This window comes from Acanthochromis polyacanthus, chromosome 10 (genome assembly GCF_021347895.1).
Source record: "Acanthochromis polyacanthus isolate Apoly-LR-REF ecotype Palm Island chromosome 10, KAUST_Apoly_ChrSc, whole genome shotgun sequence".
NCBI classification, from domain to species: Eukaryota; Metazoa; Chordata; class Actinopteri; family Pomacentridae; genus Acanthochromis; species Acanthochromis polyacanthus.
The window spans coordinates 29,997,611-30,016,832 of record NC_067122.1 but is presented as its reverse complement, the minus strand read 5'-3'; the positions used below and the strand labels follow the sequence as shown (position 1 = coordinate 30,016,832).

Below are 19,222 nucleotides of genomic sequence, written 5' to 3'. Positions count from 1 at the left end.
CTAAAAATATCTGAAAATGTCTTAAAAACACCTGTCCAAAATGGCAATAATTTAGAACAACTCCAAAAAGTGTGAAAATATGTACCTGAAGTTATTTTGCATCGATCGCAATTGGGATCGACATTTGGGAACCTCTTTGACAGTCTATATTTTGACCAGTGAACTCTATGTAATATCTTGCATTGTAGTAGGCCATGTCTGGCACATATTGAGGAGGTGTGGACCCTTCTCAAGATTCTGGTCCACTTTTCCTCAGAAAAATCTTCTCCTACATCTTGTTCCCATTTATTTTTAATTATGTCCAGCAATGGGTTATTTAGTGAAAACAGCGTGTTATATAAAGTTGGCATTTGTTTACATTTAAACGAAGTAGTGCTGTGACTGCTGTCAGAATGTGACTACCTTGATTTCATTGCATTGAAAAAACACCACCATTCATCCAATCTGATTCAAACTCCCCACTGCACTTCCTCGCGACCCCTGCAATACCCCTACCAAGTTTGAGCATGATCTGACAACACAATCTCACGGGGATTCGTGAAACTGTCACGTCAGTTTTTGTTTCGGTTTCGTGCGCACCAACACGATGTCGTCATGTTTTTCGTGCCGCTCACCACGAGCGAAACCCGCTGTGGTAATCACATCTGAAAGTGGTTTATACCGGCGGATTCATGACGATCTAAGCTGTCCATCGGCGTTTGCGGCCGCCACTGCGGCGGCCGCAACGGCGGCCGCAAACGCCGATGGACAGCTTAGATCGTCATGAATCCGCCGAATTTGCATAGGAATTTAAAGAATGTGCGGCGGCCGAAGTGGCGGCCGAAGTGGCCGCCGCAGTGGCGGCCGCAGCGGCGGCCGCAAACGCCGATGGTCAGCTTAGATCGTCATGAATCCGCTGGTATAAACCACTTTCAGATGTGATTACCACAGCGGGTTTCGCTCGTGGTGAGCGGCACGAAAAACATGACGACATCGTGTTGGTGCGCACGAAACCGAAACAAAAACTGACGTGACAGTTTCACGAATCCCCGTGAGACCGGGCTGGATCTGAAGTACCGTTGTCAAGATATGCAATGGTTTCTATGCAGAATGAACACCTCTAAAAATAGTTCCGAATTAGACATTCTAGAATTCATGCCACATATAAATCTCAGTGTGCAGACAGTTCTGGACAGTGTCTTACAGATTTCAGCAGGACTACACTGAAACTAGCAGGACATCGAGATTAAACTCAACATCAACCTTTCAACAAAGTCCAAAGAAGCCAACATTTTTGAGGTAAGTAACTTCACTGTTCTGTTTGATGAAGCAAACACCAGAGGAAACATTCAGAAGGCAGTTTTAAAATCTATTTTTCTACAACTCTGTCCAATTTGTAATGAAATCTGTGAGTCAGAACAGGATGTAACACTCAGTTTTGTACTTGTCTTGTAATTTTTAACATCTTGTTATTAAAAAGTAAGATCTTAGCAGTGTGGAAGGGAAGTGATGTGTTCAGGTTTGGTCATAACTGGATAACTAAAACCAACCAGTACTCCTGTAAAGAGCAGGACAAACATTTTTGTTAAGACAAAATTTGGTTTTAAAGCTCCAAACTTGGAATAGTTTGACTATAACCATGACCAAATGCATAGATATGTTGGGATAGCAGGATTTTTCTACTGGGAAATATTCATTTTGGAGGATATAATGATAGTCTGATGTGTTGATGTGAGCAAGATTTAAGGTCACTTTTTTCTGATAAGTAAATTAATTCAATAAGTGTAATAAGTAAGGTAACAGTTTATTCTGTTTCCTTAAAGCTGCTGTCCGGAGTTTGAATCGCAGCGTCTCCCAAAACGCTGGTGGTCCCACCCTCCCTCCCTCTGATTTCGCCCCTTTATTTGTGCACGCGCGCAGTACATGAGAGGAGTGCCCGGAGTGCTGCAGCATCTTGCCTGTTTTGCTGTTTTCCCCTCTTCTGCATTTAGTACATTTAGTAAATAATAAAGGAATTACGTTAGAATGCTGTATTGAGTCTAACTTGTCCTAATACCAAAATAACATGAAACTGCTAGGACGAACGAGTAAAGTTTCAATATGTGATTACACTCCCTCTCGATGACGTTGTTTATCAAACTTAGTGCATTTACGCGTGTATATGTGTTAGATTGTTTATTTATTTCTATCTAGAGTTCAGAATTGCATGACTCCTCTGACGAAGAGTATGTCCCAGACGCCCCAACATCTTCCTCCAGAGGTCGGGCATCTAAACGAAGCCGTCAGGCGGGCTATGGAGGCCGTGGTCGGGGAGCGAGGCGAGCACCCCGACCACAGCATCTAAACAAAGCCCGCAGGCGGGCTATGGAGGTCGTGGTCGGGGAGCGACGCGAGCACCCCGAGCCAAAAAACGTCCTGCAGTCTCTTGGCCTGACAAGCCGTGGGATTGGTAACTTTTCTGGAAGTTGTTGAGCCCTGATGCTCTCTCCTCCACAAGCAAAACAAATGTGTGCGCGGTTGCGTAGTGCGTAGCTCGCCCACATCTGCATGGGCTTGCTTGCTGTGCGCGTAACCGTTGATTGACAGCATGACAAAGCTGAAGCTCGAACTTGATTGGTCGGCAGCAACCGGCGCTTTTTGGAATAACATGGGGGTCTATGAGAGGAAGGCGGAGCTCAGGAATAAATTTTCATATCGCGTTATACTAACTTTATATGATAGTATCGAACTAGACTAACACATTTAAGCTTTGTTAAAAAATGATACATAAATTGAAAACAAACGGAAACTCCGGACAGCAGCTTTAAAGCTCGTGTCCGGAGTTTGAATCGCAGCTTCTCCCAAAACACTGTTGGTCCCACCCTTCCTCTGATTTCGCCCCTTTATTTGTGCACGTGCGCAGTACCTGACAGGAGGCCCAGAGTGCTGCAGCATCTTGCCTGTTTTGCTGTTTTCCACTCCTCTACATTTAGTACATTTAGTAAATAATAAAGGAATTACGTTAGAATTCTGTATTCAGTCTAACTTGTCCTAATACCAAAATAACATGAATCTGCTAGGACGAACGAGTAAAGTTTCAATATGTGATTACACTCATGTATCCCTCTCGATGACGTTGTTTATCAAACTTAGTGCATTTACGCGTGTATATGTGTTACATTGTTTATTTATTTCTATCTAGAGTTCAGAATTGCATGACTCCTCTGACGAAGAGTATATTCCAGACGCCCCAACATCTTCCTCCAGAGGTCGGGCATCTAAATGAAGCGGGTCAAGCGGGCTATGGAGGCCGTGGTCGGGGAGCGACGCGAGCACCCCGAGCCAAAAAACGTCCTGCAGTCTCTTGGCCTGACAAGCCCTGGGATTGGTAACTTTTCTGGAAGTTGCTAATCCCTGATGCTCTCTCCTCTACAAGCAAAACAAATGTGTGCGCGGTTGCGTAGTGCGTAGCTCGCCCACCTCTGCATGGGCTTGCTTGCTGTGCGCGTAACCGTTGATTGACAGCATGACAAAGCTGAAGCTCGAACTTGATTGGTCGGCAGCAACCGGCGCTTTTTGGAATAACATGGGGGTCTATGAGAGGAAGGCGGAGCTCAGGAATAAATTTTCATATCGCGTTATACTAACTTTATATGATAGTATCGAACTAGACTAACACATTTAAGCTTTGTTAAAAAATGATACATAAATTGAAAACAAACGGAAACTCCGGACAGCAGCTTTAAAGCTCGTGTCCGGAGTTTGAATCGCAGCTTCTCCCAAAACACTGTTGGTCCCACCCTTCCTCTGATTTCGCCCCTTTATTTGTGCACGTGCGCAGTACCTGACAGGAGGCCCAGAGTGCTGCAGCATCTTGCCTGTTTTGCTGTTTTCCACTCCTCTACATTTAGTACATTTAGTAAATAATAAAGGAATTACGTTAGAATTCTGTATTCAGTCTAACTTGTCCTAATACCAAAATAACATGAATCTGCTAGGACGAACGAGTAAAGTTTCAATATGTGATTACACTCATGTATCCCTCTCGATGACGTTGTTTATCAAACTTAGTGCATTTACGCGTGTATATGTGTTACATTGTTTATTTATTTCTATCTAGAGTTCAGAATTGCATGACTCCTCTGACGAAGAGTATGTTCCAGACGCCCCAACATCTTCCTCCAGAGGTCGGGCATCTAAATGAAGCGGGTCAAGCGGGCTATGGAGGCCGTGGTCGGGGAGCGACGCGAGCACCCCGAGCCAAAAAACGTCCTGCAGTCTCTTGGCCTGACAAGCCCTGGGATTGGTAACTTTTCTGGAAGTTGCTAATCCCTGATGCTCTCTCCTCTACAAGCAAAACAAATGTGCTCGTGGTTGCGTAGTGCGTAGCTCGCCCACCTCTGCATGGGCTTGCTTGCTGTGCGTGTAACCGTTGATTGACAGCATGACAGAGCTGAAGCTCGAACTTGACTGGTCGGCAGCGACCGGCGCTTTTTGGAATAACATGGGGGTCTATGAGAGGAAGGCGGAGCTCATGAATAAATTTTCATATCGCATCATACTAACATTATATGATAGTATCGAACTAGACTAACACATTTAAGCTTTGTTAAACAATGATACATAAATTGAAAACAAACGGAAACTCTGGGCACGAGCTTTAACTTGCAACATGGAATCCAAAAATGAAATTGGATTATGCTGTCCAGCAATATTTTTGTTTTTGGTGATACAACTTGTCATATCTGCTCAATCAGTTACTAAAGTTCATCACATTTTCTTTTTCATTTTTGTGACCAAGCATTTAATGTTAAAAAAATATTCTATATGTTTTGTTTTGTATTATCCTGGCATGCAAGTACAAAAGTGTCAGAAAATATCATTGGTTGATTTCTGCATTATTGTTTTTTTGGGGGGTAATGTGTGCTCAAAGATGAGACTTTCAGTGACAATTTCAGTTATTTTTTAAATTTCAATTCACCTGTTATCAGAGATTATTTCATCGACTTGTCCTGTAGTTGAAACTCGAACTAACCATTAAAAAAAAAATCATGCTTTATCTGTATTAGTTCTTGAGATACTGTCATTTAAACATTACCTCAAATGCCTGTAATATGTTAAAAATGTGCTGGACGTGGATAAACAGGCTTTAAAAAATTATCTCAAATATCTTGATTTGTGAATAAAAATACTGAACACATTTCTAAAAGTTAGCCTTTTTAATATATTTGAAATATATTTTATGTGAGAAAAAATCTGTCAAATGAGACATGGTTGAGCAGAAAATGTTCTAACAAATGAGAGATTTCAGCAATTTATAAAAACATTACTCAGAATATGTCACTATAAGTTATTACATGCAGATAGATGAGAAAAACAGTGGCAGTTTTAATAATTTAACATGCCATTTTCAAAATTAAACAATGCTGAGAAATTTTAAATTGTTTTTAAAGGCATTCTAGAATTCATGGCAAACACAAAAACTCTGAGTGGAGACACCATTTCAATTTATTTTATTGAGTTATTTGTTTATTGAGTAGTTTTGTGAAACAAACTTAACACCAAACTCGGAGACATCCACATTTCAACAAAATCTAGATAACCAAACTTTTGTGAAGTAAGTAACTCCACTCTTCTGTTTAATGAAGTAAACACTTTGGAGTTTCTGAGGAAACATCCATGTAGTTTTGCTGCAATACCGTCCAATATGCCTTATAACACAATTCAGAACAGGTTGTAACACTCAGTGCTGTTGTTTTGTGATAACTGGTTCAATATTTAGCAAATATGATTGAAAGCTGAGATCACAACAGTGTGGTAGATTACCAATGGTTTAACAAGACATCCATAGATTATGGTTCTCTTTTGTCTGTTTAACTTTCAGTCTTCTGTGACAAGATAAAAATGTACTTTCAAAGTTCATCCTCATCATCATCCTCATCCTCATCTTCCTCCGAGGGGAGTACCACATGGCAGCGTTGCGAAGTCCCAACAGGCTGCACGGTGGTGAAAGAACTGGGAGATGGAAGCTATGGAACAGTGCTGGAATGTGTGAAAAACAACACTGAAGAGTACGTGGCTATAAAGGTGCCCGAAAGGAACAATCTTGACCATGAGGTAGGACACTGATTTCAGCTGAACAGCGACACAAAAAAAGACATTTTAAAAAAAAAGAGGTAGCACCACTACAAGATTCTGAGTAGTGGTTCTGGTCATGTTATGTACGTTTTAGTTGTTGAGAAGAACTGACTGGACAATGTGGCTCAGCAAACATATTATGTCTCCACAGGCGAAAATCCTGAAAAAGCTCATGAGCCACAACTCAAAGGAGTCCAACATCATTGAGTACAAAGGAGACATCTTCATAGAAAATACGCGGCTCCTGGTGTTTGAAAAATTGGACATCGACCTGTGGGACTATGTGGAGAATTTACCACAGCCACTGCGACTGGAACACGTCCGTACAGTTATTCAGCAGGTGTGACCTTCTATTGTCTCCTTATATTTCTCTCCTTCAGTGGTGCTAGAATCAACATCAGTGGTTCAGGAACCTTTACAACTTCTACTTTTATTGTCATGTGACAGATTTCTTTAAAAAACTCCTGATAAATGTTGTTACTTGCAGCTGGCTGTAGCTTTGAATTCACAGTGCTGGCATAAGCCACACTGATGTGAAGGAGGATAACATCATGATGGTGGATCGCGTGAAGCAGCCCTTCAGGGTCAAGCTCATTGACTTTGGATTGGCCAAGAACAGGTCCAAAGCCAGGGCAGGAAAGCTATGCCAAGGACTTGCATATAGGTAGGAAATACTGATACATTTTAAACATTGAGAAATCTTTAATTCAGCGCTGTCTCCTTACTGTCTACTGTGTCACATCTTCATTTGATGTTTTTTCCACATTCAGAGCTCCAGAAATCATCCTGGGCCGGCCGTATTCAGAGGCCATTGACGTTTGGTCGTTATAGGCTGTATTGGGACCATGGAAAAAGTCCCTAGAAAGTGAATTTCGTTCCACTCACGTGGATCTACATGAACTCTGCTTTATAAGATATATCTATTGCTAATTAGCACCCAAAAAAAGTTTCTACTCACCGTTTCCAGTCATTTTTTAATAATTACCGTTTTTGTGTCGGTCTTTTTTTTTACTGTGGCGTAGTGATATTTACATGGGCGTACTAGGATTTGCAGTGCGTGCAGCGGTTTTTGGTCATGTGGACCAAAAGGAGCCGAGTTCTGTTGCTGTGGTATCAGATCAAAACAACATGGCGTCGACTGTATCTACCACAGATACGAGCAAAGATGACAAAAAGACAAGGAAACCGCCTTCAAAAGTCACTAAAAAAGGATCGAAACGATGCTATATGCATCTCACAGATGTCCAGGGCGAAGACATGCAGGAATTTACACGGAAACGGTGGGAAACTTACACAACCTGCGTTAGACAGTGGCTTTCTCCGGTTGCAGAAGGCTGCTGAGCTGAAGGAGGACACCAGCGTGCTTTTGCACATTAAAGAAAAAGACTGTGTGGCCCTAGAGGTGCGGTACCACAGGACCTGTTACGCACAGTACACAAAGTTTTTGTCAAGGCCTTTGGAAACAAGTACTGCAACCCCAGATGAAGCGTGAGTTATTACAATGCATTAACATTTTATTACACATTGTACATTTCAATATGAGGCATTGACAAACAACATAGTCTTTAGTTTGTTTAACTGTAGTTCCAAAAACCTATTTGATAATTTTATTCAGGAAAAATTGGCGGAGTAGACAAGCTTAGATAATCTTGATTGGATGATTATGTAAATATGACATGGCTGCAACAGTTTACACATGGTTTGTGTGTGTGTGCATGTGTTTTTCAGAACTGAACCACCATTCACTGACAGCTACAATTTCTTCTGTGAGACTGTCATCCATCAAAAGATTATAGTTGACCAGGAAGTGCTGCGAATGGACAAGCTACGAAAGACATTCGTGGACATAGTGAAGAATCAACAGGGTCTTGATGCTTCAGAATACAGGTAACCGAAATATCATGTCTTTCCCTCACGGTTCTTGTAAACAAAAAAGTAAATACTACAAGGTTAATTGTTATTGACTTATTCTCACAAAAAAAGGGTATGCGCATATGTTTATGTAAACACACACGTGCATGTGCACACACATACTCATCTTTCCCCATATTTTTTGTGTTTCAGGCAGGATCTACTGAAGAGGCAGCTGACGCATGACTTCCCGCAGCTCACTTTCCACTGCCCTGCCAAGAGAAACATCAGTGAACTTGTTTTTGTTGAGACACTGTCAGCTGATAGACTATTACAAAAGATACCTCCACAGTCAGGTACATCTACTGAGTTCACTGAGGTAAGCCAAGCTGAAAGCCAAACTGAAAGTGACAGTGAACACATGGCTAGCACAACATCTGGACAGAATACTACTGATGTCACAAGGACACTGTACAGTGCAGGATTGATCTTAAAGAGGGTTCTCAGTGACTCTCCTGGTATGACATGCCCCTGGCCTCCCACCGCTGACAATTTAAATGTGTCTGATGCTCAATCTGTTGTGCCAGAAGAACTATATAATCTAATTGCATGGATTATAGGGGCATCAGAAGAGGCAACAGGAGTGGGTTATGTCGATATTCCCGATGATGTTAGGCTAAAAGTTCTATCTGTTTGTCAAGACATTGTTTACCTTGCATCTAAAGGTCGAAAGCAGACACCAAAGTCATTGTGCCTTGGGCTAACTGTACGCCATTTAACAAGATCATCTAATCTTTTGTCATTGCTGAGTAGACTAGGACATTGTGCTTCATGGAACACAGTACTCAGTCTAGACACTAGCCGAGCTGAACTACAACTGCTAGAGAATAGAGACAAAATCCCAAAGGGTTTCTCAAAGAAGGTGCCTACAATACTGGTGTGGGACGACATTGATTTTGGGGAGGAGACACTGTTTGGTGGTGGAACCACTCACCATACAAATGGCATTATGCTCCAAAGTTCTGTCACTGAAACTGAGTCAGGATCAGACAGACCGCCGCTACAGAAGGCAGTTTACACATTCAAAGCACCTCCTAGCATCCCTGTAGAACACTAACAACCGTCTAAAAGACAGGGGCCACAGAGCTTCTCACAAGGAAAGTGTTCCATCACAGGCAGAAACATACAGGTTGAATACTGTGTCGGCTGCCAAAACTGAACTGGCATATGTTTTATTGACGTATGCAGATGCTGAAGCATGCACAGTGCCAAGCTGGACAGGTTTCCATACAATGCTTCAATGTAATGCGACTTTGCAAAAGTCAGCATTGTATTATCTTCTAGTCATTGAGGCTTCACCGACAGAGATGTCAACTGTTAACACAATTCTGAAGAGAAGTGTTGCAGTTGCTGATCAGCTAGAACTGGACCAGGTAGTATTAGTTTTTGACCAACCTATATATGCCAAAGCTCAACAAATCCGCTGGAAAAATGATGATTTCATGAAGCGGCTAGTGATTCGACTAGGTGAGTTTCATACATGCATGTCTTTCCTAGGTATTTTAGGAAAAAGGTTTGGTGATGCAGGATTGCAAGATATACTCATTGAGTCAGAAGTTGTTGCCCCAGGATCCATCAATGGGGTGATCAGTGGTCATCAGTACAACCGCAGCATGAGGGCACACAAACTTATGTATGAGAGTCTGCAACGTATTTGTATGTGTATTAAGCTATATTTTCATATTCAGAGACACTGTCGTATTTGAATAAATGTTTTATACCATACTTGTGAATGACTCTGACCTTTTGTGCATTTATTTTTTTGTCTTATTCCATTTTTGCCATTATTCCGATTTAGGAGGGCGTGGTAGCAATTCAGTTGATTTTCAGCCATTTATGGCCATGGTGTGCATTTTTTATTTTATATCTTTCATTACACAGTAGGTTGTGATATTTTTAATATATGACACATAAACGTTTAGCTAAATGTACTATATATTTCATTATGCTGGGTGCAAATCACTTAAGTTGAAGCGTTTCTTCCAAGAAATTACCTACATTTCTCACTCTGAATTCACCTATGTGTACACTATGGCACCGATACTTGTTTAAAATGTTTGGTAGATGTGTTTATGACATTTGATAAAGATTTTGTGTTGCCAGAGTTAACATAGCACTTAAAACAAGCAAAAACAGCAGCACCAGATTTTCGTTTTTTGGGTATTCTCATAAAGATACATTTCTGGCTGGTGACAAAGTTCGGACAAATTGTCAGGCCAGCTACAGCTGGTCCTAGTTAGTGTTGCTATGTGCTTCTGTCCCTCTCTCCCTCTATCTTTCTCCCTTCTAGGGCTGAATCCCAAACCGCCCCTACACACTATCCCTACACACTACCCCTCCGTTTGCGCGTTCCCGTGGAGGGTCCTCCATATTAAGGGCCGTCCCAAACTGCGTAGTGCGGAGGGAGAGTGGACTGTTCAGCCCTTAAATAGCGAGTCTGCATCGATGCTCATTCTGGACAACTTTTTCAGGAAGTGCAACGTCGAAATGGAGGAGGAAACAACATACTGATGTGAGTTCCACGTGCGTCCTTTATTTCTCCCACGCCTTTTTCACACTGACAGAACATCACAAAAAGAGTGGTGAAAAAAGATAAAACAAAAGAAACAAATCTTCTTCTCTGCTGACGTTTGATTTAATTGTGCACCCCCTGACACCTTAAAATTTGAACACAACTGACAGAATTCATTTATTCATTTGTTGGATTTGAAATGCCAGATAATAGGATTGGAAAACATGTGAGTGAAAAAAAAGGGGGATGCTTTCGTATTCTGGAAGCAGCAGCGATCCTTGTTAGTTGCAACCTGTGCCACAGCGCTACAGCCATGCACAGTAGGCGTCTTTGTGTTACCATGGTGATGACGTCTTCTGTTTTCCAGTGAGGCGACAGGGCGTCCCATTCCTGACGATCGTATTTATACCCTCCCCCTTCAATAATAGGTGCCCTCCACAGCTGTGAGTGTGACTTCTTTTGGAGTGACACTCGGTAGTGTAGGGGGAGTGTGTAGGGGCGGTTTGGGATTCAGCCTAGGAGTGGCTTGACAGGCTAGAGTGGCAACAGGTGTTCCTCATCTCATCATTGTGATCAAGTGACGCTGAAGCAGCTGGTGTCTTCCAATCAGATTCGAACTGCTCGACCTTTTAAGCAGCTTCCTCCCCAACACGGTCTCACGGGGATTCGTGAAACTGTCACGTCAGTTTTTGTTTCGGTTTCGTGCGCACCAACACGATGTCGTCATGTTTTTCGTGCCGCTCACCACGAGCGAAACCCGCTGTGGTAATCACATCTGAAAGTGGTTTATACCGGCGGATTCATGACGATCTAAGCTGTCCATCGGCGTTTGCGGCCGCCGGACATTCTTTAAATTCCTATGCAAATTAGGCGGATTCATGACGATCTAAGCTGTCCATCGGCGTTTGCGGCCGCCGCCGCAGCCGCCATTGCGGCCACCGGACATCCGGCCACTACTGCGGCCGGATCACATCTGAAAGTGGTTTATACCGGCGGATTCATGACGATTTAAGCTGTCCATTGGCGTTTGCGGCCGCTGCCGCGGCCGCTGCTGCGGCCGGATGTCTGGCGGCCGCAAACGCTGATGGACAGCTTAAATCGCCATGAATCCGCCGAATTTGCATAGGAATTTAAAGAATGTCCTGCGGCCAAAGCGGCGGCCGAAGCGGCGGCCGCAGCGGCGGCCGCAGACGCCAATGGACAGCTTAGATCGTCATGAATCCGCCGGTATAAACCACTTCCAGATGTGATTACCACAGCGGGTTTCGCTCGTGGTGAGCGGCACGAAAAACATGACGACATCGTGTTGGTGCGCACGAAACCGAAACAAAAACTGACGTGACAGTTTCACGAATCCCCGTGAGACCGGGCTGTCCTCCCACTCAGTGCCGGATTGTAACTCCACCTGTAAAGACGCTCAGCCAGCCATTCACACCTCTAACAATAGCATGGCTTGAACTAACTCCATTCTCCTCTCTTCTATCTCAGTTCCCGGACCAGCTGCTTCTAACTGTTTATCGTCTTGGATCACCCCCATACTACTCTGCCTATCTTCAACTAGAGGAAACTTGACTGTGTAGCTCCTGAAGCCTGGTGTCAGTTCAACTACCTTTGGCAACATTCTCCAGCCGCTCCAACCATTGGGCTGCCAAGCTGCTCTCCACCGCAGGAACCCAGTCCGAGCATTCTAGCTTGTGTAAAATTTTGGAACTTAGAATTATTTGTTCGTTTTTGAAAGCTAAGATCGTTGTTTGATTAATTTGAGTTAGACCTTTTGGACCTTCGTAAGAATCAGAACTTTCTTGAGAACTTTGGAGTTTGTATTTAGCCGTATTGCTATTTGACCTTCGATCCGCTAGTCTACGCTGTGTTTTCTTGAGACGTTTCTTCCTGAATAATGAATGTAGTTCCCCACATGGGATTTGTAGTTCTGAGTTGAGTAATTCGAGATTGTAGTCCCCTACTTGGGATTTGTAGTTTTTGAGTTGAGAATAAATCTCCTTTTAACATCTTACTTTCCGTCTGTTATTTCCTGCACTTGAGCTCCTTCACACAACCCTAACACAAATATTCTGAGTAGAACTGTTAACCCAGAGTCTAGAACGGTATTGCCTATGAAAAAATGCATTGAACACATAGATCCAGCGTAGTGGAGCGAAATTCACTTTCTAGGCACTTTTTCCATGGTCCCAATACAGCCTAAACGCAGGTTGTGTAAGTTTCCCACCGTTTCTGTGTAAAGTCCTGCACATCTTTGCCCTGGACATCTGTGAGATGCATATAACATTGTTTCGATCCTTTTTTAGTGACTTTTGAAGGCGGTTTCCTTGTCTTTTTGTCATCTTTGCTCGTATCTGTGGTAGATACAGTCGACGCCATGTTGTTTTGCTCTGATACTACAGCAACAGAACTCGGCTCCTCTTGGTCCACGTGACCAAAAACCGCTGCACGCACTGCAAATCCTAGTCCGTCCGTGTAAATATCACTACGCCACAGTAAAAAAAAGACCGACACAAAAATGGTAATTACTAAAAAATGACGGAAACGGTGAGTAGAAACTTTTTTTGGGTACTAATTAGCAATAGATATATCTTATAAAGCAGAGTTCATGTAGATCCACGTGAGTGGAATGAACCAACACAATCTCGTTCAGCCAATACAGCCTATTAGGCTGCGTGATGGCCAGGATGATGACTCAAAATTGTCTCTTCGGATCAGACTCAGAATACGGGACAGTGAGTAAATTACTGCAGCTGAAACACGTTAGAAGCTGTCAGAGGAATAGCTTCAGGTCTAACATGGTGTTATGTTTTGTCTGCAGCTCCGACATATGATCCATCTGCTGGGTCTGCCGCCGCAATATCTCATCGATGCTGGCCGGAGATCACGATTATTTTTTCAGAGAATGCCAAATGGTTGGTGGCGGCTGAAGGTACAAAACTCCTACTGTGATTTTACCTCTGATCTTTACTCACTCAATAAGATAAAGACTTTAGTAAGCATCATTGTTTTCTTCTTTCAGACACCTATAGATTATTTTGGGACCGATCTCGTCTACTCCTACCACACAGTTTACAAGTTCGACTCTCTGGATGAAATGAAAACGGTAGGTAGTTTAGGAAGCAGCAGCTAGTTGCTGAAAAGTCACGTTCATTTATGATATTCACATTTCACGGTGGAAGGTGATTTGACCACTGTTGGACTTTCAAAATGTTTTCTGCACCAGGTGTGCTCTGAGACGGACAACCCAGCAGAGGCTGATGAGAGGAGGGAGTGCATCGAGCTGCTGAAGGCGATGCTTCAGTGGGATGAGGACGACAGAATCACCCCCAGTGGTATCCTCAACCATCCCTTTATCACCAAAAGCTACCTCAGAAGCAGCTCCCCCACCAGCAGTTGGTAAGTGTGTTACTATTTACTTTGTACACAGGTTGTGAGACATTAGCAGCCCAGCAGGTGACAAAAGACTGATATGGACTTTTGTTGATTTCCATGTTTACATTCTCTGATTGTCGGATATAAACCCAACAGTGTATGTTTCCTTTTTTAGCGATGAACCTAGACCCGCCACCAGCCTGTCCATCATGGTTAAGCCTGCAGACCCTAAAAACAGAATTAACCTGACAGGCTTGCCTGATGAGGGCAGTGACCTGAAGAGCAGTGAGTATGAGGACAGTGACAATGCTGACACTGAGACAGCAAGGATAGTAATGATGAAGACACTGAGGTCAGTGAGAAGAGCAGAGGAAGACAAAGAAGAAGAACTGCTTCCAACACGTCTTCTCTTGGATAAAGAAGACGTTCTGCTGCTGCGGTGTGTCCGATGTGATGAACTGAGCAGCACTGATGGACTGGATTCACATTTCGGACTAACAGTTCCTGACTTCAGTATCCTTCGCTGGGTTTATTGTTCTCTTTTGTTTTGATCTCATGAGTTTTGTTAAGAAATGCTAAATTGTTGAACCCAAGCAGAGAACACACAGAGCAGGCTGAGACAGGATTAAGCAGATTTAATAGAGAATTCTGGGGGAGACGAGGGTGGGGGAGCAGAGTCCTGGGGGGTCAGCTGTCTTCAGAGTTGTAGGTGAGGGCAGCGGAGCCAGGGGATGACGGCAGGTGATCGCCGTGGCCTGGCGTGGGTGTGGCGGCTGGGAGTAGACGGAGGTTTGGCAGAGGTGAGCGGAGCGGCGGCTTGGAGATTCTGTTGAAGCGAGCCGGGTGGTGGTTCGGTTGCAGGGGAGAGGAAACCAACAGACTGTAGAGCTGGGGGGACAGTGAGGCCGGTCGGCCAGATGAATGACGGAACCAGGAGTCCAAAGGTAACCCACCGAATAATCCAACAGGAACAGGAGACGATCGGCAGAACCAGCAATCCAAGGTAACCCACAGAATAATCCAACAGGGGCAGGAGACGATCGACAGAACCAGGAGTCCAAAAGGTAACACACAGAACAATCCAACGATGACAGGAGGCGAACCGAGCAGCTGGGTCAAACTGCATAAAAGGGTGGACTAGAAAACTTACAGAGTACATACGTGGCAAGAGGGAAACTGACTCCATGAGCAGAGTTTATGATCTGGCAGGGTGTGGAAGCAGGAACCGGTCTTTTGTTGCAGATTGTAGGTTGACTGGTCACGCACAGCTGCTCGTGATCTGGAGTAATGCTGATTACTAAGTGGAGCCAGCCGTGGGCTGTCTCCACCCAGCACAGCCAGGGAGAGAGAACAGGAGGAGACTTGTATCCTGTTCTCACTCTTCTTTCCCCTCACCCCAACCGGTCGAGGCAAATGGCCACACTCTCAGAGGCTGGTTCTGCCAGAGGATTCTTCTTGTTAGAAGGGAGTTGTTCCTCCCTACTGTCCATCCATCCATCCTCTATACACCGCTTTATCCTCATTAGGGTCGCGGGGGGTGCTGAAGCCTATCCCAGCTGACTCAGGCGAAGGCAGGGGACACCCTGGACAGGTCACCAGTCTGTCGCAGAGCTACATACACAGACGAACAATCACACTCGCATTCACACCTACGGGCAATTTAGAGTACTCACTTAACCTCAGCATATTTTTGGGACTGTGGGAGGAAGCCGGAGTGCCCGGAGAAAACCCACGCATGCTCAGGGACAACATTCAAACTCCATGCAGAAAGATCCCAGGCCCACCCCAGGATTCGAACCAGGGATCTTCTAGCTGCAAGGCGAAAGTGCTAACCACTACTCCACTGAGCAGCCCCTCCCTACTGTCTCCGAGTGCAAATCCAAAGGATTTGTTGGGATTTTGTCTATAATTAATCATTCTCTTGTGCTTTGTCTGTCTGTTTTCTATCTACTATCCTATTCTCTCTATCTACTATCCTGTTCTCTCTCCCCTTTACCCTCACCCCAACCGGTCGAGGCAGATGGCCGCCCTGTCTGAGCCTGGTTCTGCTGGAGGGTTCTTCCTGAAAAAGGGAGTTTTACCTCCCCACTGTCGCCAAGTGCTTGTGTCACAGTACCAGTTGTATTTTTTGTTATTGAGTTTGTATTTTGTAGTTGCATGGTTTTGTTTTGAGTGTTCGTTTTGATATTTTTGTTGAGTTTTTATTTTGTAGTTGCATGGGTTTTTTTGAGTGTGCATGTTAATTGTTTACTGGGTGGAGTGATCTTCTTTCCTTTTTTGTGAGTTGTAATTAGTGAGTACAGCTGGGACTGATTAGATGGAGACTGCCATTGATTGGACAGAGCTACCTGAGCTGATGAAGAAAAGAGGGACACACGTGTGAGAAAGGCAGAGCGTGGGGGGAAGAGGAAGCAGAGGAGTAACAGAGAGCGGCTGCGAGGAGAACTGGGGACAGACGGAGACAAAGTGGAGCGACACGACAGTGGACTGAGCCAAAGAAACTCCACGCTACATGCAGTAAGCAGTGCCGGTTCGAGGGGAGAGGACGGAGGCAGACTGAGTCGGGTCGTGGCTGCACGGAGGCAGGAGCTGAGGGCTGAAGGGAGCGACGGACGCCGAGGAGGATTGATACAACGCAGATTCCCAGATAAGTGAAGGGATGCGAGCCATCCTACCCAGCAGTGTGTGTGTGGTTGGTTGTTTTTCTGGTGTGCCGAAAATTGAGTGACGCTCCCTCTTCCACAGCGCTGCAGTACGTCGGGACCAGCCGTGAGGAGGACTCGGAGGTACGGAGGCCCAAGGAGGAAGTGTACTGCACGTCACTCATCGACCTGCGTCGCCTGTCCCCCTGAGAAGATTCCCCTAAAAAGACTATTGCACCGGCCAAGATAAGCATAGCCTCAAAAAGACCAGTGTGCTCTGTTTTATTTGGTCTGATGCCCCCCCCAACAGGACTGTTTTTAATAGAGCTCCGTAGGATTTTAGTCCATTCTTTTTTAAGAAATTATTTTATTTTGGGTTGTTGTTTTAGATGTAGGAAATAAATTTCCCTTATTGCTTAATCCATGTTTGGGTGTTTTTTTTTATTTTTTTTTAACAGTGGAAACCAAGTCTTTTGATTGCTGGTAAGAAATTGCTTGAATCTATGCAGTCTATGACACTTGCTCAGACAGAGAATCCAAAGGAAACTTTGGATTTGTTGGTTTTCTCTCTATAATTTTATCTTTTCTTTTCTAATTGAAGTGTCTTGAGATGACACATTTGAGGGGCCGTTTACACGAGGACGCTTGCAGGTGAAAACTGCAAAATATTTCAACAAAACACCCTACCGTTTATACGAGGACGGCGTTTTGGGGGCTTGAAAACGCAAAATTTGAAACCGGCCTCCAGAGTGGAAAAGTAGAAAACGCTCCGCCGTTACGTTTCTGTCTAAACAGCAAAACGCAAAACTTTGCCGAGATCTGACCACGTCACGCACGCGATTATGTCACATACGTGCTTTGGTTTGCCGGCCGGTACAAGGACGTAAACAAAGATGTGTGATTATTTCCATCCTTCGTACCTTCAAGCAACTCTGGCAGCTCTATGTACACTACAGGAGTCGTACCAACAAACGTACAGAATCTGTACAGATTCCATTCATGAACATTTACCGCGGCGGAGATCCGAAAAGTAAGCATGCGCATAGACATGGCAGAGTTTTATCACAGCGCCACCCAGCTGCCTGGCATGCATATCCAATCGAATTCCACACACTACAGAGTCACCGTATATACGCAGATTTCCTTCAAAACCGCTCGTCTAAACATGAAATGACAAGACACCACTTTTGCGTTTTCTGTTAGGATGGTCCTCGTGTAAACGGCCCCTGAACTGGTAAATAAAATTTATTGAAAATGAAATGAAAGGTTCACCCGAAAAGTGTCGGGATTTTGGTCACATGGTTGTTGCTCACAACTGCCCTGAGTCAGTCATGACTTCTCAGTTGAATTCTTTGGTTTTATACAACTTTCAATAAGTGCAAAACACATACATTTTTGTTTTATTTTTTATTTTATTTAATTAATATTTATTTATTTTATTTTATTTTATTCTTTATTTTAGTGTTTTATTATGTTATATCCACCCAACTACTTCCTATTCGACGGATGTTCTTGTCTCTATAGATAAGAAATTGTCCAGTCTCGACGCCCGTTTGAGCCTGCTGGAAGTGCTCTATCAGGAATTCCAGGCTATACACCAGTCCCTGGAATTCAGCCAGCAGCAAGTGGAGAAGCTGACGACGGACAACACGAGCCTCAGAGAGTCGGTAAAATCCCTCACCAAGGGGTTCACCCGACTATGAGAAGAAAATAAAAAAATTAAAGAAACTGTGATTGATCTCCAGTCCCGGAGCATGAGAGACAACCTGGTGCTCTCTGGAATCCCGGAACAGACGGAGGAAGACCCCGAGTCGACGGTGAAGAATTTCATCCAGACTCACCTGAAGCTCCTGGAGGAAACCATTAAAAACATCGCTTTCCACAGAGTGCACCGTCTCGGAGGGAAACGACCCGGAGAGCACAGGCCGAGACCCATCATAGCGAAGTTTGCTAACTACAAGCAGAAGGAGCAGGTGAAGCGTCAGGGCTGGGAGCTGAAGGGAACCAACTTCGGCGTTAACGATCAGTTCCCTAAAGAGATCCTGGACCGGCGCAGAGTCCTGTTCCCCATCAGGAAGAAAGCTATAGCTGAAGGCTCTCGTGCTGTCATCGCGGTGGACAAATTATTTATCAACGGTCAACTGCACCGCGACCGGAATACCACTCCGTGGCTCTTCTGATGTCAGGTGATGTGCTTGATCTCACTCACAATGTCATTATACATAACACTGCCATAAAATAATTAATACTAAATTTAATTCCCGTCTTCACTGCACTGTTCACAGCACCAATGCCCTTTATACCTCCGCCAGGAGGTTATGTAATCACCAGAGTTTGTCTGTTTGTCTGTTAACAGCATAACTCAAAAAGTCATGGACGGATTTTCACCAAAATTTTACAGAATGTCCAGAAGAGCAAAAGTAACAATTGATTCGATTTTGGAGGTGATCCGGATCACCGTCTGGATCCAGAATTTTTTTGAAGGACTCTGTATAATTGGAGAGATGGCCATCATGGACGGATTTTCACCAAATTTGTACAGGATATCCGGAAGAGCAAATGTAACAATTGATTAGATTTTGGAGGTGATCCGGATCACCGTCTGGATCCAGGATTTTTTTGAAGGACTCTGTACAATTGAGAGATGGCCGCCAGGAGACGCGCAGTGCTCGTCTGTCCGCCGCTG

At 44.2% G+C, this 19,222-nt stretch overlaps 2 protein-coding genes across 3 annotated transcripts; both read left to right on the top strand.

Annotated features, from left to right (window-relative positions):
* Positions 1-1,010: 1,010 nt before the first annotated feature.
* Positions 1,011-11,206, top strand: LOC110947043 (uncharacterized). 2 transcript variants are annotated; one of them, XM_051954185.1, is made up of 7 exons: positions 1,011-1,278; positions 5,843-6,075; positions 6,248-6,436; positions 6,584-6,760; positions 6,867-7,584; positions 7,825-7,983; positions 8,161-11,206. In XM_051954185.1, exons 5-7 carry the CDS (start codon positions 7,172-7,174, stop codon positions 9,062-9,064), a joined length of 1,476 nt encoding a protein of 491 aa, XP_051810145.1. In that variant the 5' UTR covers positions 1,011-1,278; positions 5,843-6,075; positions 6,248-6,436; positions 6,584-6,760; positions 6,867-7,171; the 3' UTR covers positions 9,065-11,206. The 2 variants fall into 2 exon arrangements, with proteins under 2 accessions (XP_051810145.1, XP_051810146.1); XM_051954186.1 differs by having other exon boundaries at positions 1,011-6,075; positions 6,867-7,983.
* A 1,924-nt stretch (positions 11,207-13,130) lies between these two features.
* LOC110947777 (homeodomain-interacting protein kinase 1-like) lies at positions 13,131-16,956 on the top strand. The gene is made up of 5 exons (XM_051954220.1): positions 13,131-13,254; positions 13,341-13,451; positions 13,542-13,625; positions 13,746-13,918; positions 14,070-16,956. Exons 1-5 carry the CDS (start codon positions 13,198-13,200, stop codon positions 14,443-14,445), a joined length of 801 nt encoding a protein of 266 aa, XP_051810180.1. The 5' UTR covers positions 13,131-13,197; the 3' UTR covers positions 14,446-16,956.
* The last annotated feature ends 2,266 nt before the right edge of the window (positions 16,957-19,222 follow it).

Bases quoted from the DNA above. Each gene is read 5' to 3' on its own strand.
- LOC110947777 (XM_051954220.1), top strand. From the start codon at position 13,198: ATGGCCAGGATGATGACTCAAAATTGTCTCTTCGGATCAGACTCAGAA. The intron at 13,255-13,340 runs GTGAGTAAATTA...TTTTGTCTGCAG, and splicing joins CAGACTCAGAATACGGGACA to CTCCGACATATGATCCATCT. The intron at 13,452-13,541 runs GTACAAAACTCC...TTCTTCTTTCAG, and splicing joins ATGGTTGGTGGCGGCTGAAG to ACACCTATAGATTATTTTGG.
- LOC110947043 (XM_051954185.1), top strand. From the start codon at position 7,172: ATGTGGACCAAAAGGAGCCGAGTTCTGTTGCTGTGGTATCAGATCAAA. The intron at 7,585-7,824 runs GTGAGTTATTAC...TGTGTTTTTCAG, and splicing joins ACTGCAACCCCAGATGAAGC to AACTGAACCACCATTCACTG. The intron at 7,984-8,160 runs GTAACCGAAATA...TTTGTGTTTCAG, and splicing joins CTTGATGCTTCAGAATACAG to GCAGGATCTACTGAAGAGGC.